Here is a 24,357-nt window from a genome sequence, read left to right on the forward strand (position 1 = left end):
CGACCGCACGCGATTCTGGGAAATTGAGTGTCTACCGTTTTTACACAAAAATAACGAATTACAAAAAAAAGTGAATAAACTATATTTGAAACTATGTTGAATAATAATAATAAACTATATGAAATAATAATATTAAAAAATAATATAAAATAATAATTCATTGTATAATTTTTTTTAGGAAGCCTACTCAATCATTATAAAAGAGAATTTAGGCTAGTTTATCTGTGTCTGTTCATGCTAGATAAGTGTGAAGTTGCATAAATAATGACAGTGCATAATTTTCTACATATCGGCACTAACTGCAAACAACAAAATAATGGGTAGCTATATACATACGTATATTCATCTAATTCACATTTTATTCTAATTAAGTATTTTTATTCTAATGGAAATGTCTTTAATTCGTATTACAGTTAAAAAAAAACTGTTGAATGCTTCACTGTTCAAATTTGGCTTATTATATGCAAAAAGAAGCAACAAAGATGAAAATATAAATATACTTGGATAGTACATGAAAAGCAAACTGCCGCTCAATTAGATAAAGTAAATCTGTAATCTAGCCTCTATAATATGGCTCATTATAATCATATTAATGATCATATTTATAGTAATTGTTTTGTAGTATTAAGACTGATTGAGACACATTTTGCTTAAGTTAATCACTGTATATTACAAGATTTTGTCTTGTCTCATGGTCAAATATCCAGATCTTCTTCATTTCATCTTGTTTTAGGTCATTCCCATGGTTTACGTCTAAGGGATATCAAATAGTGTTATATTTAAGTTTAGTCACCGTATGAATATCAAAGTAATGCTGACACTACATCACAGAGATCACTGTGTGTTACAAAAAAGCATTGTTATCTGTGAAGTTTCAGGTATTTGTTAGGGTACACTGGATAAGAATAAATGTCTCTCTAGCTTGTAGAATGACAGCAATGTCTGATCATCTGACACACAAAGGTGAAAGAAAAAAAAGTGAGTCTCCTCTTGCTACCCTGTGGGCAGGTCGTATAAAAAGAGTGAGCTCTTCTTAACAAATGAGCCAATGGTGTTTGGGTTTCAGAAGAGAGCTTTAACAGGTATGTGAGTTTGCATTCTGGTCAATGTGAACATTGAAGTAATTTTTCTAAATTTCTATGATTTTCTAATTTAACAATCCATTAAGTGATCTTTAATTATATATAGTATTTATTGAGACATTCAGGATATATACATGAATGGATATTCATTACATAGTCTATATTTAATACTGGTCTGTTCAATCAACATTGTAAAAATGTTCGTTTAAAAGTAAATGTAATATTGGTGACGTTTTCATATATTATTATTTTTGTTTTAATTTTTTAAATGGACATACAAATGACTAGTGTGAACACATATGGTATGTGTATATTGTTTTTGCAGAAGGGATTCAGTAAGTACAGGTGCTTTTGCTTTGAAGCGCGCGCACAGTGATCAGGATGAGGCACGTGCGGCTGCAGCTTCACCTGTCGCTCACTGTTTTTATTTTACTGTGGAGGTCCGCAGGTACGAGCTTTATGTAGCCTACCCCTTGTATTATTTGATTAATATTAATGCTTTTGTCTATGTATGTAATTACTGTCATCCTAAAGGCGGGAAAGAATATATATTTTAGTGACTGTGCTACTAATCTCCGTCCTGACAGGAGCGCAGCTCGTCAACAAAGTGACCCCAAAATACGGAAGCCTCAACGGAGGAACGAGACTGACCATAGAGGGTCAAGGTATTAAAAAAAATAATCAATATGTTCTTAAATAAATCCCATCATTCTGTTTTTATTCCGCACATATTGGCTATAGTATCGTTTAAATTCTTTAAAAAGTCTGCTTGTGATTTTGTTCCTCAGGTTTTGCTCAAGCCAGTCAGTTTAATCTCAATGCCAATGACCCAAACATCGGCAACACAGTGACACTGGTGTCCCGCACCAGATCTGTTCCCTGTGATGTCGAGAAAGACTCCACTCACTCCACTCAGATCACATGTTATACAAGGTATAATTATTCCTTATTCACATAATCAGTCTTCTTTTATCTTGATTGAAGTCATTGCACTGTATTCAGTCAGTGTGGCTTTTTTATATATAGATTTTTTACATACTCAAATGTGAATATAGGCTACCTCGGGAAATCAGTGCTACATATTAATAAATGAATGTCAATTTTGACCTCAAATTAAGCTATTTGAAATAGCTGCACTGCGTAATTTAATGTAAAATGTTGATGGTGTGTGATTCACAACGAAAAGTTTACATTGCATCATCATGTTCAGAGCTCTGCCAGAAGATGACTATGAAGTGCGGGTCAGCGTGGATGGCATGCCAATTCCTTCAAGTCGTATTTGTTATGGAAGCCAGTGGAATTACTGGTGCACATTCTATGTAAGATGGACTTCATTATGCTGCTTATTAAAACATATACTCTTATCCTCTTTGTAAAATGTTCAAATTGCCAAAAATTTCTTTCACAGCCTAGATCATTCCGTACACCCAGCATTCAAAGTATCCGTCCACTCTCAGGTCCCCCAGGTGAGTTTGTTTTGTTCTCTAGTTACTCAGTGTTGCTTTGGTTTATAAAAACACCTTTCATTATAAAAATACTGAATGAATTTTAGGGACTGTGGTGACACTGCGGGGAAGAATTTATACTGATGTATATGGAAGCAACAACACAGACAAAAGTTCCAATGGCTTGGCTGTGAGATTTTTAAGGTCTGGAAATGTTTAATACACAATATAACTGAGTGATAAATCTATGCTGTGTCTTGACATGAGGTATACTTGTTTTAATGCAGAGCGTACATGGGAGGCATGCCTTGTGAACTTCTGAAACCCAATTCAGATGAAAAGTAAGTGCTTTTCAATTTGATTACAAACAAAAGTTAACATTAAATATGAGCGCATCCTCCATAAATCACTTTCTATTTATTTCAGGTATGGCCTCTATTTGGATTCTGATACCAGCCAATGGGGATATATGAGTTGTAAAATGACTGGAACATATGTTGGTGAGGAGGACACATCAGGAATTATTCATTCGCTAGATTTTTTTGTTGGATTAAATGTCATTACCTTGGCTTTCAGGTCATCACAACCTCAGTTACATTCTCGACAGTGAATTTGGGAGGTCAGAAGAAGATTGATTTTACTTTACAATCATTATTATTTTTGTAAGTCTAAGTATGCTGTTGAAAAGTACATAAAATACATATTTTTCTTTTTTAGGAGTTTGCCAGACTTTGGGGTTTTCAGCATCTCAGCACTGAACAAGCTTGCCATGTTCCAGACGTATGCAGGTGCAAAAAAACATTTATTCTCCTTAAATAATGCAACATATGATTGCAATATTGAAAATCAGATATTTTTTGTTAAGCATGAACGGTGTTTTTTGGTCTTCTTCAGAGGTGACAGGAGTTTCTCCCTCTGAGGGCAGTGTTTTTGGTGGCACATTACTGACCATTGAGGGACGCTACTTTGATGAGACTGACAAGCCAGCCATGGTCTTAGTAGCAGGTATGTAAAATGAATAATTATAATTATTAAATAATTATATACATTAAGCACCTATAATTGAAATATTTTTTTTCCTTAGGCCGTGAGTGTCAGATTCAGAGTGTATCAAATGAGAGGATAACCTGCATAACTCCTAGTTATGAAAGAACCAATATGACAGTGTTTCCTGGTGAGAACCTTATCTGAAATTCAGATCTCTTGTGGTGACGTTATATTTCTGTAACAATCTTTTCCATAGCCAGTGTTTGCACGACCGTGGAATTCTGCATTTCACACGCGAGAACATCTCTGTCACTGCTGCAGTGTCACACGTGATCTCAACCAAGACCACGATTCTCGTTTGTCACCTAGCTAACTTTTCAGAAAAACACTGCATATTAGAGCCCATCACACAATTGACACCAAGATGACCGGATTTTTAACAATTCCTCTGTATTTCTTTTTTTGATCATGCCATAAATCCACTGAAACAACAAATTGCTGCGATACATTTTCAATGAAATAAATATTTTATTTATACATTTACTATAAAAAATTTAAACTGCATCTGCATCTTGGCCAGTAATGGTGAACATCTTCAATAGCTTTTTTGTGGCCAAGACTTTAAGTCACTTTACAGAAACTGAAACATGAATCTACCCTGATAAATATTTACTGAAGTATATTAGTTATGAAATTACACATTTAAAACGAGTCTCATAAACTATATTGTCCTTGGATGGATGATGGTTATATGAATGTGTTTGCAGGTGGCAGAGGATTTAAAATGGAGATGTGGAACAACTCCAGTCCAAGTCTTCTAGAGGACGTCCTGAGGTATAATTCCAGTAGGCCTGGATATTCGGTCCAGTGGGTGGATTCGCTGTCCTACGTGTGGCCCACTGAAATTGATTACTTTGTGGCACGACTGAGTGGCTTCTTTGTTCCGATGGAGACTGACAACTACTATTTCCGAATCAAAGCCGACGATCGGTGCCAGTTTTATTTCAGCAAGACAGGTCTTCCCCAGGATAAGGTACCTGAATGAATAAACAATTTGATCATTTTAGTAGTTATCAATGTAAGCAATTAAGTGGAAGCTAGTAGTGGAAGCTATTTTAATACATGCTCTATTTGTATAAAATGCAATGTAGCATTTAAATTTAAATAAGTCTATTTGTTTTCAGGTCAAGATTGCATATCATCCTTACTACACAAATAGTTTCTTCACATATAACACCCAAATGTCAGAGGTCATGCGCTTGGAGAAGGGAAAACCGTAAGTGACCTTTTTCCAAAATTCCAAAACGTCATTAATGCTCATGTTCCAATCTTGGATCTTACATCAAAATCAATGCGCTACAGGTACTACATTGAGATTCTAGTGCAGGAATATGCAGGAGCAGCATCAGTGGATGTGGCCTTTTTCAAAGAAATCAGTCCTTTCACTGCCCAGCAGACGATAGATGCTGTTAATGAGAAACAGCAGATCAGTGCATTCTATGATGTACTTCCTGAAAAACAGGTAAGTGAGCTCAAAGGAGCGCTTTTGGAAACAAAAACATCTAGACAAGATAGAGGGAAGCCTAATTCTTTGTTGTTTTAGGTGGTCCGCTTCCAGGGTTGGACGCCAGTAACCCCCATCAAGGAGGTGCAGACTCTGAGAATCAGCAGCAACTGCTTCTCTCTGAGCACCTGTGAATACACATACTACTCCCTATCATATGGAGGTCTTACAACAGGTGCATTAGTTCACATATATCTATGAATGTGTGTCTGGTGAAGTTTAAAGGTCCAGTTTTCTTGTGCATCTAGTTTTTGCATCCATTTTACCTCTAGAAGATGTCTTTTTGTTTGCGTGTTTGTATTGTTTACTGGAATTGCTTCGCATGTTGTAGGGCCGATCTCAGTTAGTGCTTCAGCGATGGAGTTGCAGAATGCTCTGAATGATTTGTGGACGATTAAACCAGACAGTGTTACAGTCACAAAGAAGGAACTGGATACTGAGGCACTGTACAATGTGACATTCAACTCTAACAGAGGTGAAGTTAAAAAATGACTGAAATGACTGCTATTCTTTGACTGATTTCTCTGGCTCTGACTTCGAGATATGTGCTTTAACAACCAATTTCTGGTCTACGTGGAATGTCAGTAAAAATATAAACTGTAAAAAAAAAAATGTGTAAATTCAATGAGACAATGGATAAATGCTTCAGTTAAAACCGAATGTTTTTATTCAATAATTGGCTAAATATAAGACACCTAAGCACCTTTCTGTATATGTAAAATAACATAATTTGTATGTTTGTTTTTTTTGTATGTTTATTTTTGAAGAAAATAAATATCTATACTGTACAATTTATATTGTCAAATATAAATTATAATATAATTTATTGTGAAATATATGGCATGGTGATACTTTTAAAACAATATAAAATAATGTTTTGGTTAGTACAAAAAAATACTAGTCATGTTATAATTCACAGTTTAAAAAAACAGTATGTTCTCAGAATTCTCTGCATAACACACCTTATAAGATTATACATTTCAGTAATAATGTAAATTTATTTTTTATCAATTATGCTTTAACCTTTGTATTATTTTTTATTTAGCTTTTTATGTTGCTTGTGAAGTTTGCCAGTACATTTAACAGTATTTTGTGATATGTTTGCTTAAATCTTATAATTATCTCAGGTAACTTTGAGGCTCTTGAATGCTTTATCATGGACTCGAATACGAACATAACAGTTAGTGAGGATGTGAAAGGGCAGGCCAGTTTGGAGACGTTCACACTGCTGTGGGGAGGAGTTCCCTCCCTCCCTCTGCCTTTCAATGCTTCTATAACTGAGGTTTTTATTTGTCTTATATTTCATTTATAACATTTACCATTGAATAAAATGTTAGCTTTTACAGTACTGTGTACAAAACATTTTGAATGCTCCTTTTCTACATGATGGGTTGCATCTGTTTTTTATTAAAGGTGCGCTCGGCATTAGATGTGATGGTCACTGCTAAATGTCCAGCAGAGGTTCCAACAATGGAGAACACTAATGTGAAATTTTTCAGAGATTATGAGTCCACCACCACAGGGGTAAGCAAACCTACAAAGGCACATAATCACGTATGTTACAACCTTTTATAAATTGAAGTTAGCCTTGCAAATATTAAGTGACATTATGAAGTTCTGACATGATAAACATCAGTTATTTTGTTGAAAACATCGCCTTTCTGTCCAACTTGTTGTGATTTCTCCTTGTCAAAACAGTTTTCAGGTGATCTGAGCCGTAGAGGGGTCCAGGTCACTGATTCGGAGGCTTTCTGTGGCCGCTGGTCTCTGAAGAACCCAGAGATTGTGTTCAATGCCAATGACACTACAGCATCAGGATCAATCTACAGCCCAATACTACTACAAACGTACAACACTGTAAGCACCACCCGACACCTCAGTATCTTATCCTCATTAATGGATTTTTCAAGGATTCAAATATTTTGTTTTTTTCTAATGAAATAAGTTTTACAGTACATTTTTAATGTTCACATGTCATTTTGTATATTTATTTTATCGTAGCTCTGCTTGGCCTACAAAGGGGGGCTGGTAAATGAACTGGGAATTTTGTTCAGTTACCAGGAGAGGACTTACCGGGAGGAGAACATTCGTATTTCTGTGTTATTTGACTCAACGGAAGAGTACGTTTAACTTACGGAATAAATAAAGTAACATTTTGTGCCCATGCAAGAGTGTTTTTAAACCAATATCCAGATCATTATGTTGTGGGTGTAAAGTAACCCTGACGTTCTCATTCTCAGGTGGAACTACAAGTGTGTGGATCTCCTGGCCTCCATACAGACAAACTACATAGGCACCAACTACAAACTACTTCAGTTCAGTGTGTATGGAGTGACCGCAAACTCAGTTTACTTCATAGACACTGTTCACCTTGGACGTGAAATGTCTGCTTTGGATTCTCATGGTGAATAGAAATAAGTTATGAAATTAATTCTTAATTATAGAATTAAAACAAAAGAGTAACATGGTTGTAAAATCACTGAATCATTCTTATGCTAATTATATTATATATCTTTCTGCAAAGTTTTTATTTTTTTTTATTTTTATAATTGTATTATTGTTTGGAAAATATATATATTTTGATTTTATTTCATTTTGAAATGGTCTTTCTCTCCACATGTTCAGTTGTAATCCATAGAAGAAGACCACCTGCTCTAGCCAGTTCAGGACTTTTCTTCTCTAACATCTCTGTGAGCAAACAAGCAAATGCTTCACAAGTCAGCTACGAGATCACTGCGACTCCTTACAACTGTGGCTTTGGTGTCCCATTGTTTGAAATAGGCTTTCTGCAGGTGAGTTAGTTCACATGACTTTCAACAAAAACTCTGTCTTTAAGTGATGGATCTTCTTGATCTCTCTTATATGATGGGTGACAACAAAATATTTTCCTGTCTTTGACATTTGAGATTATCGCTATTGTTTCCTGCAGATAATTGTTTAGTTGAGTGATCCATGTAAGCTTTCTCAATCTTCATTTTTGTCCAACAGAAGATGCCAAACAGCACAGGCGACCGACTGATTCAAAGCCAAGGGAACGCCACAGTCACCGTCATGCGCCCTCAAAAAGCCAGTCCCCCTCTTACAGGAACATTTGACGTTGAGTTCTTTGGCCGACGTGTTGAAGGTACGCATGTTGCCTGTGGTTTACCTGTTACCTTCCTTTGTAGCTGCTGGAATTAACTGAATACATCAGTACATGGAATTTCTTGTAGATGCACAACAGATTATTGCAGATTAATTTATTTAAATAATGAACCGCACCTTCTTTTTAACATATACCAGAACCTTCCAAGTGGTTGAACTGGTTTTTCATTTGATATGTTTGGTGTGTGTTTCTCAGGCCTAGCGGTAGACATTAGCGAAGCGGACCTGCAATATGCTCTGCAGGGGATCCCAGAGCTCGGCCAGCTGCAGGTGCAGAGATCTGGAGACTGTAGGGGCTACCGCTGGAACATTCAGTGGCTCACCATGCCTGGAAATCAGCCTCTGTTAAAGGCAAGAAAGAGTTCAGACTTCTGGTACAATAAACCAAAATTCTCCAAATGGAGGTTTACAAGTCTATAGGGGAACTGGTAATGAGCAATGCTAATGGGAAAATTAATAAAGTGTTTTTGATAGTATACCTTAATTTTCACCTGGCTGATTTAACTTGTTTTAATAATGTTTACTAGATCAATGCTTCCAATGTGGTTGGTGTGAACCCTTCAGTGACGTCACGCAAGATTGAGCAAGGAGGCATCTTCAAACAGAGAATTATGGGAGACTTTCTGCGTGTGCCTACAAATAAACCACAGGTGCTTTATACTCAATGCTTTTTCTGCAAGAATTATGTTTGTTCATCATACACTGGTCATATACATAAAGCTTGTTTTTAGTCTTTTTCTCATGTTACCTGATGCCATGTAGTGTGCAGATTTCAATAGTGCTATGTAGTGGGTCAGTTGAAAGGCCTGTCTGGTTGTGTTGCTCTGTTTGAATATCCAGTGTTCAGGGGATTTTGCATGTCGAGAGGATTATGGCTAAACCAAAGCATGAAAGGTTTATTTGTATTATCACAGACAGACAGGTGTGCATTCTGTAGTCTGAATGTGCATGATCTTACTAATATTTTATTCCAGTAGTTTATAAAAATCCATTACAATATACAATCCAATACATATAGTGCAAAAATAGTGCTGTCAAATCGCGATTAAACGCATCCAAAATAAAAGTTTTTGTTTGCATAATATGTGTGTGTTCTGTATTTTGGATGTGATTAATCACGATTAATCATTTGACAGCACTATTTAAAAATAATCTGATTGACTCTTAAATTAATGTACAATTTTGCATTGGTCCATTGTTGCATTGGATAATGTCAATTTAATGTCTTATTTAATTAAGATTTTATTAATGTATTAAATCTGGATCCTGAAAAAATAACTAGTTGAGAAACACTACTGGATGTCTACTAACTGAAATTCATATTCATGTGCTTGTTATCGTTAAGGTGGAAGTTTTCATCAATGGTATCCGATCATGGTGTTCAGGAGATTGTGGTTTTAACTGGAGTGAGTCAAAGACCCCAAAAGTGACCGGGATTTCCCCTACACAAGGTGGGGAAAATGAGCGAGTCTCACATAAAACGCTCCATCCATTCATATTGGTATTTTAGTGTTTTATATTACTGACGTAATGTGTCATTCAGGATCCAGCAGTCTGGGAACAGTTCTTACCATAACTGGATCTAGTTTTGATGGTGGAAACGTCACTGTAAAGACTGGAGATGTGGAATGCTCGGTTCTACAGGTTACAAGTAAGTCAAAACCAGTAATGTCATAGAATCTGTTTTTCTCAAGGGACAAACTGCATTCAAATGCAATATTGCTTTTGCTAAAATGATGCAAAAAAAAAAAAAACATAATATAATTTGTAATTTTTGCAGAAATATGTGGATTGTGTAATAATTTACCCACCCTCATGTTGATTCAAAGCTGTTTGACTGACTTTGTTTTCTTAGAAATTAGAAACAGAATTGTACTAGTCAAGCTTTTCTATGCAGTAACTATGATATGATATGATTCAAGCTTTATAAAAAAAATGCAAAGCACCAAGTTGCTCACCTGGCTTTTGCACTGTATTTTAAGTATTCCACTATAAATCAGACATTTTAATCTTTATTCACTCCTTTTATGTTTCACAAAAGAAATTATACAAGTTAACAGTGGTAATGTGATGACAGAATTTTTATTTAAGCTTACTATATAATCATACATCTCATCAGATAATTTATGTGTGTTTCAGATACTTCTATAACCTGCCAGGTCGGTCCTGCAAGAGCAGGTGTACAGCCAGTCTCTCTGAGTTTCTCTTTGGTTGGAAATGCCCAATACCAGAATAACAACAGCTTTAACTTCACACATCTGTTAGGAGTGACCTCCATAAACCCCACAACAGGAAGTGTGGCAGGTACACATAGCATTACAAAAAATTATATATATATATATATATATATATATATATATATATATATACACACACAGAAGTATTTGTTGCTTTGCATATGTCTTTCATACATACCATACATTAGAGTACAAAAGTCTAGTACCACTAGTATAAATGCTTCTGTTTAGTTTTTAAAATGAAATGCTTTTTATTTTTTCATTAACAATTATATTTGAAGGACAATTTGATCAAAGCTAAACTGGCACTTTACTTTCAATATAGGATTTGTTTTGTCCAAAACCACCTTACCAATGTCGTCACAACATATCTTACAACTATTACTTGTTTTTTGTCTGCATGTCTTCACAGGAGGGACAATTCTGACAGTGTCTGGCTATGGATACAGTAGTGATACTGCAGTCACCATTGGCACTCAGCCATGTAACATTATAAACGTGGAACTTTCCCAGCTGAGATGCATAGTTCCAGCTGTAAGTGAAGAACTCGATTTCTCATGAAGGTTTCTTAGTCAAATTTAAAATCATAAATATGTTAGAAACCTTTTTAAGTTAACGTTGTAATTGAATATAACCGTTATTATGAATAATATTTTATTAGTATTATCAACAGATCTGCTCAGGGCAAATTCACTAAACGGTTAAAACACAATTTGCATTCTCTACAACATGAAAATAAACCTATGGAACTTTTATAATTTTATGAAACTTGTGCATGACACAGGGGTCAGAAGGTGAACAGAGAGTAACAATAACCGCAGCAGAGATGACAGCAGTATCAGACGGCTTTTTCACATACAGCAACAATTTGACGGCCATAATCACATCAGTGAGCCCACAAACTACAACAGTATTTGGTAAGGTATCAAGATTTTACCTAATTCAGGGCAGATATGTTTAAAAGTCCATGCATTCCCCATTAATGGGAATTAAACTCATGACCTTAAAGCATTCATTTTCTAACTGTAATACTTTGCAAATAATAAACCCAGACAGTGACATTGACAAGTACCCTGAATGGCTTTAGATGTTCAAATATGCTTTTCAATACCTATTCATTTTGTCAAAATTGGTGCTCTTTAGTTGATCGCATACTATGCTTGCAAACAGCCAACAGCTGATTGTATTCTGATCTGAGATTAAGCTGAAAGATGATACTCCGTCTGTTGAATACAGGTATATTCTATTTTTAGAATAGAGTTCTCTTGCCTTTATTCACAAGAATGCAGAGTATAAATAAGGATCACTGAGCTTTCAGATCAGTTCACACAAATGTTTAATTCCTTCAACAACTTTAATAGCCCTCCAATTATATGTCACTCAAAAACAAGACTTTGGACATGGAAATAATGTCATAATTATGCGTACGTGCAAATCTAAAATGAACTTTGGCAACACCTACTAATACAAAATGTTCCGAGCATAAATCTTTTATAAAAGTGTTTAAAAAAAAGGAATTAAATTAATATTCATTCTTTCAGTTTCTCATTTTCTCTCTCTAACACACACACTTAAAAATTATATAAGATAGATTTAGTTTTGGAAGAAAAAAACAAAATTTTGCATCAAGGAGTAAGTTTAAGGAGACCATCGAGTCACATGTTTTCTTTAGCAACCGTCTGTATATTTTGTTTGATATCTGATTTGAATCAGACTTAGATTAGAAAGGGTCAGACTGTGCCTGTAATGTAAACCATGTCTTATGCTCCTTTTTTTAAATAAAGTTACCAACCAAGTTTTATTTACTTACCAAAAACTATTTTTTACTCACAATTGCCACTTGCAAGTCTCAATTTATGCCCTTTAAAGATATTTTTTGGGGTTTGTTTGTTATAAATCACCTGCCCTGATTCCAAATAGTCACTTTTACACTTTTTGAACTGTAGATAGCAACAGGAAGCTAATAAACGTGCCAGTATAATTATGTCTAAAAACAGGACCGACCTTCGGTGAGTGAATTCCACTGTTTCCACATTCAAATAAATGCTTAGCTTCTCTTGTTTGAGACAAGATAATGAAGATGAAAGACATGGGATACAAACGAACAGGTAAAATCACATTCAAGTGTCAAGTGTCTCTTTCCATCCCATTGTCCTGATCTGCATTTACATCTTGGCTACAGCTGTAAACCCCCATATGGCCTCCAGACAAAACTCTTTCCAGCTCTTTTGTGCAGGCCAGATAATTGCACGGGCTTTAGCTTATGTCACGCAATCAGAAAAGCCGGTTTGGCTGCAGTGAAGGACAATCAACAGCGTGATGGCTCTTAAAAGCTGCTCTAAAAACTTCAAAAAATAAACAGTCACAGCAGCTTCGTCATTGCCCCCACCTCTCACAATCTTACTGGAACAGCAATGTATTTGACCTTGTTTTCACTTCATTGTTTGTTATAAAGGACGCCGGGTTCTCACCATCTTGGGCACAAACTTTGAGTCGCATGATAATGGCAGCTCTGTTTTGATTGGAGAGGCTGAATGTGAATTGCTGGATTGGACCAACGAAAACATCACCTGCCTGTTACCCACACTCCCCCCAGCTGAGTACAATGTCCACGTGAGAGTCGGAAACCAGGGATACCCCTTAACCAGGTCTCACATCACTTTCTGTACCCCATTACATCAGATTTCAAACTATCATTCAAATTATCATGCTACTACTGTAGAAGACTACACTTTAATATTACAATTGTGCATTTACAATGACATTTTTGTCAAAAGTGAAGCTTTTTGGAGTTATTAATGTTTGTTTTCTATGTGTGCAGTGCTGGTGTTAAAACCACTATAGAGTATCTTCTAGAGGTGACTGGTTTCTCTCCATCTCTGGGGTCTTTGTACGGAGGAACCACCATCACTATCACCGGCTCTGGGTTCAGTCCTGTCGCAGAAGATGATAATGTCACTCTGGGTGAGACAAGACCACAACAGCATCAGCATTCTTTAAAACATTCCCCGTGTTAATGTATAATACTTTGATTTCAGCATCAAAACCAATAACTTCCTGATCGTTTACTGCAGTCACGGTTATGACTCTGTGTTTCGTACAGGAGACAGACAGTGCCGAGTGACAGCCGCTTCAGATCATCACCTGGAGTGTGTGACCCAGTCTAGAGATAAAACACACACTGTGACTAACCAAGGTTTCCACCCCGGTAATATCTCTTTACTTGTATCGCTTGTTCTGTCACGCACACAACACCTGAATACATCAGAGAACGGGGAACAATGGCTATCAGCACAATGATGTCTTATCATGTCAATGACTTATCAAATACACAAGCTGCACAAGCTGTTATTGATTTGGCTTTTTAAAGAGCTATGAAAATATGGTTGACATTGTTATAAGCTATATTTTGTATGATAAGCTATATTTAGTCATTCACAGAATTCAGACTGAATGACAGCTATTGGAATTCTGTGCTGCCCCTCGGATGTTCGCTTTTTAAGTAACTGTGCTGATATGATGTTTCTGTTACCAATTAGAAATTCAGGTGTGTTTAATATTCGGTAAAAACATTTTCTGCAGAATTCATTAAAATGCAAGGGGAAAAAATGAGTAACATTTTATAGGTCATAGAAATAGATAGACTTTAACCTTAATGGAAATGCTATGGCAATAAAATCTTAAAATATTGGAGAAGTGATGGAAATTTAATAAAATCTTAAACCGTAATAAAAAAGGGATGTCAAATGGCATCTGAAAGTTATAGAAATGTCATAAAAAATACATAAAATATTAAAGGTTCATGAACAATTTAGAGAAATAAAAATATTAAAAAGTAATGGAAATGAATGAAATCTTCAGTTGTAAAGTGTCATGATCAGCACACATTTTTCATTTTAATGTGCAATCTAAAACTTATTTATCTAGGCTGATAAAGTTATAGAAATTAAATTGTGGTATCCCAAGATATAATATTTTGTCATAAAATGTGCATTTGTGACTGTGTTGCGTTACACGTGCATAGAATGAATTCCATCATATGTGTTCAGTGTACGGTCAGGGTTACGCCTGGAGCCCGTCTGCATTAATAGCCTCAGTGGGGGACACAGTGGTGTGGCTCTGGGACGCACCGGCTTTTGTGTCTGGTCTGGGCTACAGGGTCTTCAGTGTGTCCAGTCCCAGCAGCACAGACTATGATGGCATTGCTTTCAGCAGTGGAGACACCCGAACTGCCAAAGGTACAAACAACAACGACTATCCGTGTTATCACTGCTCACTCTAATTTACATTAAGCAGGAAATACAAAACTACACAAAATATTGGCGACATTCTAATTTACATTAAGCTGGACAAACAAAACTACTCTGTTTGCAAAAACATTTGCCTTAACACCAACGTCCTTCCCTAATAATGTGCATTTTCTAGTTTTTTATTAAGAGACAGTATGTAACTAAATACATTAAATCCACAATAAGTGAATAGAATAAGAGAAAAGAATAAAGCAAAAAACTAAAAAAAAAAAACTATGTTCCAGATTCATGATTAGATTTAACCAAGTATTGTTATTTTTATTTAATCATTAGTCTAAAGTACTTTTCCTGGACACAACTGACTATTCTTCTCCAGTCTGGGAGAAACTATTTAATAATTACTTTTACTTTTTAATGGCTGCCAGCTTGAAAGTAGTCTGACTGAAGTATTTCAATGTTGTGAAATATATATCACATTACATTCCTTGTCACATACTGTACGATACATTGTCTCTTAAACAGTGTTTGGCTTTTGTTTGTCCTGACTGTTGCTGAGAAGTCAATTCAGAGACCTCTGGGATATATAATTAAGTACTCTTGATGCAGACAAGCATTTTATTTGTGAGTGTCAGATTTCATGAAGCGTAAACTCAAGATGTCTGCTCTAACTACATATAATGCCAACATAATTACATACCAGTCACTGTCTAGAAAACATTGTATTGTACAAATTTGCAGTTTACTTATAGACAATGCTTTTGCCATACGTGTGTAAGTTTGTATTCTTGTAAAGGAACTGAATACAATGAAAGTTGGAGGTGTGATGCCAGTTAGTTTGAGGAACAAAATCTAATTCTACTGTTCTTTGTGCACATGTTTGTGTTTTACCAAAAGGGCTTTTTGCCTATCGTTTTACGTCTCCTGGAGTATACTACTATAGCAGCGGTTACATCGACACTGGAAAACAGAAGACACTTCAGGGAGTGGTGACTGTTATGCCACTGGAGGAGAGCACTGTTGGGCTTCAGGTGTTTGTGACAGGAATAGAGGCCTCTGTGAATATAGGTACAACTAAATCAGAGCAAAATACTTAAAAGTACAATCTTCAGTTTAAGCAATGGCAAGGAATTTGCAGGTAAATTCATCATAATCATCTTTTGTGTCCTTCCTAGTCTCACCACAAATGAACTCATCTGACTCCGATTGTGTGGCCACTTCTGACTGTTTCCAAGGACAGCTAGAATTTAATGAGACATCAGACAGTCTGTTCTTCAGTTTTACTTCCTGTGCCACTCCCACTGTGTCCCATATTACACCTGACCATGGCACTACACACGACATTATCAGCATCAGCGGATCTGGCTTTAGCAGCATTAACTGTGCAAACGAGGTGAGCTTCATGACATTAAAGGTGCTGTAAGGGATCTTTTGGAATACCTATGCCAAATGCCAATCACAATGCACATACAAAACAACACCAATGAAAAATAAACATATTTATATGACATTAACATTTAGACATTTTTAGATTATCTGCAAACATATATTTTATATTCCCGAAAATATACAAATAAATGCATAATTACATTTAAAAATGAAAACTCAATACATTAAAATTACTTCAGATTTCAGAGTAAAGGCACATCAGTTACATGAAACTTTATATCTAGGAATATAAATGTATATAATTTCTAATTATAATCTATTTATAATGGTAGGTAAACCTAAGCAAAATGTACATAACCTTTATAAAAAACATTACTAATTTTGCCCATTTAAAAAAATATATATTTCTCTACCTAGTCCAACTTAACTTGATAGATAGATAGATAGATAGATAGATTTTAATTAAATAGAATTTAAATTAAGTAATCACCCCATATTATAATATATGAATTAAATGGTCTTATAAATAGGTATATTATATTTAAATGAGAAGAAATCCTGCATAAGATTTTGAGACTTTTTTTTTTAAGAATATATCTTTAGTAAAACCTATGCTGATAAAAATATAGTGATCTTCAAGGTACAATCTGAAAACCATTCTTTATATTATGTAATGTTGTTCTAATGAGTTTTTGATAAAGTTATTGGGGAAATGACTGAAAAAAAAACTTTTTACTAAGAAAAAAACCCACAATCCAGGAGACTTAATACTTTGAAATATGAATCTATATAGATCTTGAAAAGATCCATTCAGTCTCTGATATTAATGTTATGACATTATGCATAGTTTAACATGTAAAGAGTCCATGAGTAAAACATTTAAAACTTGTTTTTGTTAACTAAAGGTCAAAGTTGGAGATTATCCGTGTAACGTCATTAACAGCACCTCCACTGAGATCCACTGCCAACTCAGTCCGGACAGCGGAGCACCAGTGGGCATCCCATTACCTGTAACTGTCCTAGTTAACAACCTTGGCACTGCCATCCTGACCATGCCCAAAGAGTACGACCGCAGATTTGTGGTTCTACCAGTGATAGATTCCATCTTTCCCTTGGTGGGCAGCACTACAGGCCACACACGTCTCTTTATCTCTGGTTCTGGGTTCTTAAATGGTTTGATTACAGTTGCAGGCGTTCCATGCAACATGGTTTCGATGGACTACTCTCACGTAGTGTGCGATACCTCCCCTTCCGAAGCTCACAGGGGAGACGTTGTAGTTTATGTCAATTCCATCTCTTCCTCATGCAGTTTTGATTGCAAGTTTGAATATTCCGAATCAATCGCACCAAACGTCTCTGAAGTGCTCCCTAACTCAGTCAGTGGAAACAGCACCACTGTTGTGATCACCGGCAGTGGGTTTGGGAATGATTCTGCCAATCTAATGGTATCTGCAGCCAACATCCTTTTGGAAGTCATAGAAGTCACCAATAGCAGTATCAAGGTTATAGTTGGCGCCCTTCCTGCTGGTACACACGTCCTACAGGTGGTGGTGATGAGCAAAGGTCTTGCCACAGGAAATAAAACCCTGACCAGCATAGCACAAGCTAGCGTCAACCCAGCATCAGGCAGCATTGCTGGAGGAACGCCGCTCTTGATCACGGGAAACGGTTTTGTGGCGGGAAATACAACTGTGAGGCTCGCTAACTCCCCCTGCAGGATTTTAGATGTCACTTCAGATACGGTGAGGTGCATGACACCTCCTCACGCAGAGGGACAGGTGCAGGTGAACATTAAGGTGTTCGATGTTGTGTATCCACCTCAAAATTTCAACTACTCTAAGGGACAAACTCCAAACATCACCTCCGTCAGTCCTAGAACAGGTATGAACAAGCATTTATGTAGAAATTTGCAGTGACCATATATCTTTGAAGGCCAATCCTGGAAGTTAGCATCACCCTGGTTCCCTAGACAAAAACCCAATAGGATGTTTCCACTGGCTTTTGGATTATTGCAGAAAATCAGCTCTGTGACCAACAAAAGTAAAAAGCTAAACATAGGCTATAAACAAATTGTGTGATTTCAGTGTTTACCATGTTAAGCTTCCAACAGCTCTTTATTTTTCCAAGTTTGGGTTAGAATAGCTTGCAAGAGCGTTCGCTGTGAAGGTGTTTAATGTCCCTGATAAAATCCTATTCAGCCACTTAGGAGGGAATATTACTGATGTATTTTATGTCATAGAATAAACCATGAAAATAGCTGGAAGTGGTAAAATGCTAACTCATTTCCAAGTTTTGGCCTACAAATATACTTCGTGACTGCAACACGCCACTGAACTATTGAATATCACAACACATTGTAGCAACACTACTGACATACTTCTTTCGTTGTAGGTCCGGTTGGAACAGAGATCACTGTATCTGGTTTTGGTTTTGGCACAGATCTAGCCATTGTCTCCTTAGAGATCGGTGGCGTGCCTTGTAGTGTGTCATCCGTCACAGATACACAGTTGCGGTGCAATGTTGGGGAACATGCGGGAGGAACTTTTCCAGTCATATTTCACCATAAGGTCAAGGGTTATGCCTTGACCCAGTCTGTCTTCACCTATGAGCTGCTGCTGACAGGAGTCACACCAAATGAGGGTAATCCAAATTACTTTCTCTATGGTAAAAGATTCGTTAATATGGACAGAATGTAAAAAGTTACATGAAAACTGCTTATGCTAAGTTGCTAGTTCTAGTAAATAATTCCAATTTAAATCTATTAAATCTTATACTTAAGGTGACATACAAAAACATCTGGGTCATGAAGCAAAGCTAGATGAGAAACACAAAGTGCATTTCTATACTTGCTATCATATTTAAATAAGACTATAGAGTAACAAGACACTACAGGATACCTTTGCTCTGTTTTGCTGTAGGAAGTTATGCCGGAGGAGCCATTGTTGCCATTCAAGGCTCTGGATTTGACCCAAACAGCACCAAAGTCCTCATCTGTAACAGAGAGTGTAACGTGCGCCTGCAGAACTCCACGTCTACCCAGCTCAACTGTGAAGTCCCACCCAACAATGGCATGTATTATTTTAGAAGAACTGCGTATGTGTCTAGAAATGTTCAGTTAGCAAATCAAAGCTTAATCTATCAAAGTAAGCATTTCTATGTCTGAACAAAAAGCTCCCAGTACAAAGTTTTTCCTCAAAAGTAAAACATGCTAGGAATGCTTTGACTGACAGAAGTCAGTCACTGAGAGACAATGACAAACGTGACAGCTCATGCCATCAGGTCACAGATGAATAGAGCTGAAATAAAACTGCCTGATAGCATCTTAATGACAACTTTTGTGTCTTACAGGAACTGAAGCAGAGCGGCCCTGCACAGTCGTAGTGATGAATGGAGGCGACACTGTCAATCTCACCAACAGCTATACTTACAGATCCTCCCTGACCCCTGTTATCACCAATGTAACGCCGCGCAGAGGAGGAACCGCTGGAGGCACCAGACTCACGATTACCGGCTCAGGTTTCAGGTGCACAACAGAACAGAATTGCATTGTTGCATTGTCCTTCAATCATATTTGTATACACGGTGTTCTCTGTGGCATTACTGTTACAAAGTAAAAGATTCCTATGCATTGCACAGTCAACACCTGTATTATTTTTATATTATTCATATACTATTATTATTATATTCTTTTTTATATTTTCTCATTTTAAATGTTATTTTTAGTCATTTGTATGTGCTTTTGTCATTTTTCATTTATTTGTGTTTTATAGTGGCAGTTAGGTTTATATTAATTTCATTTTTAGTTTTAATTTATTTTGAATACATTTTAGTGTTTCAATTAACAGTTTAGGTAATCAAAAAATTATATTTAATTTTATTTGTACATTTTTATATTTTATATCTAAAAATGTGTTAAAACCAGTATTAAACCACAAAATTATGTCATCATTATTCACTATTTGAGTAATTCCAATCCTCTAATTCCAGAAGATGTGTTAAATTCAGAGCAAATAAACATTCCTTAACGTTGAAAGTGAATGGTGACAAAGTCTATCTCTAAAACAACACACACACAAAATAATAATAAATAAAACAAATAAATGCTATCAGTATTGTCCTGAGAGTTATAACGCCTCATTTGGATGAAGAAACAATTTCAGAATTTGTCCGTGTCTCACCTGTAGCTCAAATGTCAACGAAGTCTCTGTCACAATTGCGGGGTCTGTTTGCGATGTCCAGTCAGCCAGTGTGTCGCAAATCATCTGTGTGACCAACTCTCAGCCCAGATCCCAAGAAACTCAAGTGCGGGTTCATCTGGGGAACAGAGGAATTGCCCGAATGGTAAATGTGACATAAATACAATTATTACAAGAATAATTATTATAAGAATAATTAAAATTGATCTGTCTGCTTGGAATGTTTCTCCTCTTTCTCTCAGGATAATGCTTCCTTCTTCTATATTGACGTGTGGTCATCTCCCTATACATGGGGTGGTCTCTCCCCTCCTGAGGAGGGCATGTTTGCTGTAATCACTGCTGGACAGACCATCCTCCTGGACACCAGCACACCAGTCCTTAAGATGCTCCTTATCCAAGGTATGCTCATTTAGGCAAATACTATCTTTATAAACCAAGCCTTGACATACTCACAGTTCTGTGAACGCCTGTTTTCTGTTTAGGTGGCCGACTGATTTTTGATGAGGCAGACATTGAGCTGCAGGCAGAGAATATTCTGATCACAGATGGTGGAGCTCTGCAGATCGGAACAGAGCAGGCCCCCTTCCAGCATAAGGCCATCATCACACTGCATGGACACCTGCGTTCTACAGAACTTCCCGTCTATGGCACCAAGACCCTGGGTGTCAGAGAGGGGGTGCTGGATCTGCATGGTATGTACTAAAAATAAATACTTCAAATTCATTTTTTGTGAATTATTATATTAAATATAAAAAAAAAATAAGTAGGTATTTTTATTTCATATACAGTATTTCTTTTTAAAATAAATAATACTATATTCAACAAGGATGCATTATAAATGTATGTTTTTCAAATAAGTGTTTCTTTTGAACATTTTATTCAAAGAATCTTGAAGTAAAAATGTTTCTTGATCAGCAAATCAGCATATTAGAATTATTTCCGAAGGATCATGTGCAGAGAATTAAACATTGGCATCACATGAAAAAAGAAATGAGTTATTTTAAAATTGCAATAATGTTTCATTTATTTTTTTCAGTATTTGTGATCAATAAGAGCAATTGTGATGCTGAGCATAAGAGAATTCTTTAAAAAATCTTACCGACCCCAAATTTTTTGAACTGTGGACAGTAGTGATAAATGCATACCCTGGACACATGTACCTGATTTGTATTACTTTTTTGTATGTAACTTTAAATTGACAAATCTCAGAGCTTCTGGAAATTTGTATCTGAAAGGTCACAATGTCAGAAACACAATCTTCTTTAGAAAAATGAAGTAATCTGCGAAGAAATAGAGCTGACCTACATACAGTATCACTTATAGAAAGCTCTGTTAAGTCAGAACGCCCCTTAGGTGGGCTTCACAGAAGTGCTAAATTTCCTTGATACAGACACCATAGTGCATAATCACTCCCCTGCAGTGAGAGGTTTTGTTCAGGGCTTAACTACAATCCTGTTTCTTCAGGAATACCTGTTCCTATGCCGTGGACTCGCCTTTCTCAGACTGCACAAAGCGGCTCCAACACGCTGACACTGATGGATGTCGTTACCTGGAAGACTGGTGATGAAATTGTCATCGCTTCCACAGGGCACAGGTATAGACCATCGCCCAAACCTGCAGCGAAACTCGGTTTCAGGTTGATTTACTGAAGCTACTGACTTACTAGAGAAACTGAACTAAATCAGTGTAGGAGCAAAGGAAATGAAAAAGTGCAGTTGTTCTCTATAAACAGTACCAAATACCAAACTATCATTTACATTTTTAACATTTGACCTTTTTTATTTGAGATTTGTGTGTGGGAGAATACAAAATTGTAAACTTACTGTTTAAGTTCTCGCTCAAATTGTATGTACTAAATTATTTTCAAATATGCTAATGAGGATGTCTACACTGTTGCTAATAATCTCAAATATGTTGTTTTTACAGACACAGCCAAAGAGAAAATGAGTTGAAGAGAATTGCCTCGGTTTCAGCTGATGGAAGGACCCTCACTTTGACCGAACCACTGGAATACACTCATCTGGGTGTGTCTGTGACGCTGCCTGATGGGACAGTTTTTGAAGCGAGAGCAGAGGTCGGTCTTCTTACCAGAAACATTGTTGTCCGTGGATCCAACAATGTGGAGTGGAACGATCAGATTGAAGCTTGCCCTGATGGATTCAACACAGGTTTGGATGTTGTTTCCTCAGCTGTGGATGGCAAGACAGACAAATAATCATGTCATACAAACAATCGTGACAATGCCTTAACAATTCCTTAAAAGTTATGTGAAAGTCATTGTCAATTTTATTGACTTTTAACGAACAAAATTCAATATGCTTTTTTTGCTTACAGGGGAATTTGCTACACAGACTTGTTTCCAGGGTAGGTTTGGAGAAGAAGTAGGAAGCGACCAGTTTGGTGGCTGCATCATGTTCCACGCACCACAACCAAACCAAAATCTGGCAATTGGCAGAATTGAATATGTTGAGGTAAACGTTTCACTGCGTCTTAAACCTCTTGGAGACCTTTAAAGGCATAGTCCACCAAAAAAAAATAATTCTGTCAACATTCCTCGTGTAATTCCAAACCTGTGTGTCTTTTTTTGTTCTACGGAACACAAATGAAAGATATTTTAAAGAATGTTGGTAACCAACAGTTCCAGGTCTCCACAAGCCTACAAGACATGAGGAAGAGATGTGAAAGGCTCTTGTAGTCCCAGGTAGTCCTAGTTTCAGGTCTCATTGACTTCTATAGTATTTTCTCTCCATACTTAAGTCAAAGGGTTTGCCAACATTCTTCAGAATACCTTCTCTAGCGTTCTACAGAAGTAAGTAAGTAATACTGGTTTGGAAGACTAAGTAAATGATGACAGAATTGTCACTGTTCAGTGGACTATCCCCTTTAAGACATCAAATATTTACAATAAATGTCAGTCATGGCATTATGTTTGTCATTGTCCTACTATAGCTCTTCAACGTTGGACAGGCGTTTCGTCTGGGACGCTACCCAATCCACTGGCATCTGATGGGTGATGTTAAGTTTAAGTCATATGTGCGTGGATGTGGCATCCATCAGTCCTACAATCGTGCCGTCACCATCCATAACACTCACAATCTACTGGTGGAGCGTAATGTCATCTACAATATCATGGGTGGGGCCTTCTTTATTGAAGATGGCATTGAGACTGGCAACATCCTGCAGTACAACCTGGCGGTATTTGTAAAACAGAGCACCAGTTTACTAAATGATGATGTGACTCCAGCTGCATACTGGGTCACCAACCCTAATAACACCATTAGGCACAATGCTGCAGCTGGTGGAACGCACTTTGGCTTCTGGTATCGCATGCATGATAATCCAGATGGCCCTTCGTATAACCCCAACATCTGTCAGAAGAGAGTACCACTGGGACAGTTCTTCAACAATACGGTGCATTCCCAGGGCTGGTTTGGCTTGTGGATCTTCCAAGAGTTTTTCCCCATGCGTACCGGCAGCTGCAGCTCCTCAACACCACTGCCAGCAGTCTTCCGCCGCTTCACTTCCTGGAACAACGAGAAAGGTGTTGAGTGGGTGAACGTAGGAGCGGTTCAGTTCAGCGAGTTCCTGATGGTCAATAACGAGAAGGCAGGAGTGGAGACCAAGAGGATCATCCGGCAGTACGTCAGCGGATGGGGATTGGATGGAGGGGCAGCCTTGGTCAATAGCACCATGGTGGGCCACGTGGATGAGCTGGGACTGGGGAGCGACTACTGCACCGCTCGGGGTGTTGTCCTGCCTCTGGATGATGGGATGAGCGTCATCAACACCAAGTTTGTGAACTTCGACCGCCCGTCGTGTGCTGCGGTCGGGGTGGCAGAAATCGTTGGAACCTGTATGTTCCGCTGTGGAGGCTGGAGCGCAAGATTCAGTGGGATCCAGTACTATCAGTCGCCCAACAAGGCCTGGTTCAGATGGGAGCATGAGGTGGCGCTGGTAGATACTGATGGGTCACTAACAGGTAGAGAAACATTACATACTACAGTATTTAGATGCATTATTTGAGGGAAAAAAATTATGGATTCAAGATTTACATAACATAAAAAAC

General features: G+C 37.1%; 1 protein-coding gene across 3 annotated transcripts in view; it reads left to right on the forward strand.

Annotated features, from left to right (window-relative positions):
* The first annotated feature begins 236 nt into the window (after nt 1-236).
* The window catches only part of pkhd1l1.1 (PKHD1 like 1, tandem duplicate 1), a 35,292-nt gene continuing 11,171 nt past the window's right edge, over nt 237-24,357 (forward strand). Inside the window, exons 1-50 of one of the 3 annotated variants that reach the window (XM_052584250.1) lie at nt 237-320; nt 1,009-1,082; nt 1,408-1,530; nt 1,670-1,747; nt 1,871-2,015; nt 2,293-2,401; nt 2,491-2,548; nt 2,635-2,731; nt 2,815-2,868; nt 2,954-3,027; nt 3,104-3,146; nt 3,245-3,315; nt 3,422-3,532; nt 3,612-3,701; nt 4,282-4,547; nt 4,699-4,790; nt 4,877-5,036; nt 5,118-5,253; nt 5,410-5,553; nt 6,206-6,360; nt 6,492-6,602; nt 6,777-6,935; nt 7,080-7,198; nt 7,319-7,482; nt 7,704-7,870; nt 8,067-8,202; nt 8,419-8,573; nt 8,750-8,872; nt 9,568-9,673; nt 9,766-9,873; nt 10,362-10,526; nt 10,872-10,993; nt 11,244-11,376; nt 12,915-13,107; nt 13,281-13,423; nt 13,563-13,667; nt 14,509-14,697; nt 15,604-15,774; nt 15,882-16,099; nt 17,001-17,976; nt 18,487-18,735; nt 19,014-19,163; nt 19,444-19,618; nt 20,280-20,436; nt 20,534-20,690; nt 20,774-20,983; nt 21,756-21,885; nt 22,218-22,459; nt 22,626-22,762; nt 23,241-24,270. In XM_052584250.1, coding sequence (XP_052440210.1) covers nt 1,464-1,530; nt 1,670-1,747; nt 1,871-2,015; nt 2,293-2,401; nt 2,491-2,548; nt 2,635-2,731; nt 2,815-2,868; nt 2,954-3,027; nt 3,104-3,146; nt 3,245-3,315; nt 3,422-3,532; nt 3,612-3,701; nt 4,282-4,547; nt 4,699-4,790; nt 4,877-5,036; nt 5,118-5,253; nt 5,410-5,553; nt 6,206-6,360; nt 6,492-6,602; nt 6,777-6,935; nt 7,080-7,198; nt 7,319-7,482; nt 7,704-7,870; nt 8,067-8,202; nt 8,419-8,573; nt 8,750-8,872; nt 9,568-9,673; nt 9,766-9,873; nt 10,362-10,526; nt 10,872-10,993; nt 11,244-11,376; nt 12,915-13,107; nt 13,281-13,423; nt 13,563-13,667; nt 14,509-14,697; nt 15,604-15,774; nt 15,882-16,099; nt 17,001-17,976; nt 18,487-18,735; nt 19,014-19,163; nt 19,444-19,618; nt 20,280-20,436; nt 20,534-20,690; nt 20,774-20,983; nt 21,756-21,885; nt 22,218-22,459; nt 22,626-22,762; nt 23,241-24,270 — 8,350 coding nt within the window. In that variant the 5' untranslated portion in view covers nt 237-320; nt 1,009-1,082; nt 1,408-1,463. Of the gene's footprint in view, nt 321-362; nt 1,083-1,407; nt 1,531-1,669; nt 1,748-1,870; nt 2,016-2,292; nt 2,402-2,490; nt 2,549-2,634; nt 2,732-2,814; nt 2,869-2,953; nt 3,028-3,103; nt 3,147-3,244; nt 3,316-3,421; nt 3,533-3,611; nt 3,702-4,281; nt 4,548-4,698; nt 4,791-4,876; nt 5,037-5,117; nt 5,254-5,409; nt 5,554-6,205; nt 6,361-6,491; nt 6,603-6,776; nt 6,936-7,079; nt 7,199-7,318; nt 7,483-7,703; nt 7,871-8,066; nt 8,203-8,418; nt 8,574-8,749; nt 8,873-9,567; nt 9,674-9,765; nt 9,874-10,361; nt 10,527-10,871; nt 10,994-11,243; nt 11,377-12,914; nt 13,108-13,280; nt 13,424-13,562; nt 13,668-14,508; nt 14,698-15,603; nt 15,775-15,881; nt 16,100-17,000; nt 17,977-18,486; nt 18,736-19,013; nt 19,164-19,443; nt 19,619-20,279; nt 20,437-20,533; nt 20,691-20,773; nt 20,984-21,755; nt 21,886-22,217; nt 22,460-22,625; nt 22,763-23,240; nt 24,271-24,357 lie in introns of those variants that run through there. The other 2 variants (XM_052584251.1, XM_052584252.1) reach the window with 2 other exon arrangements.

The sequence above is a fragment of the Carassius gibelio genome, chromosome B19, assembly GCF_023724105.1.
Source record: "Carassius gibelio isolate Cgi1373 ecotype wild population from Czech Republic chromosome B19, carGib1.2-hapl.c, whole genome shotgun sequence".
NCBI classification, from domain to species: domain Eukaryota; kingdom Metazoa; phylum Chordata; class Actinopteri; order Cypriniformes; family Cyprinidae; genus Carassius; species Carassius gibelio.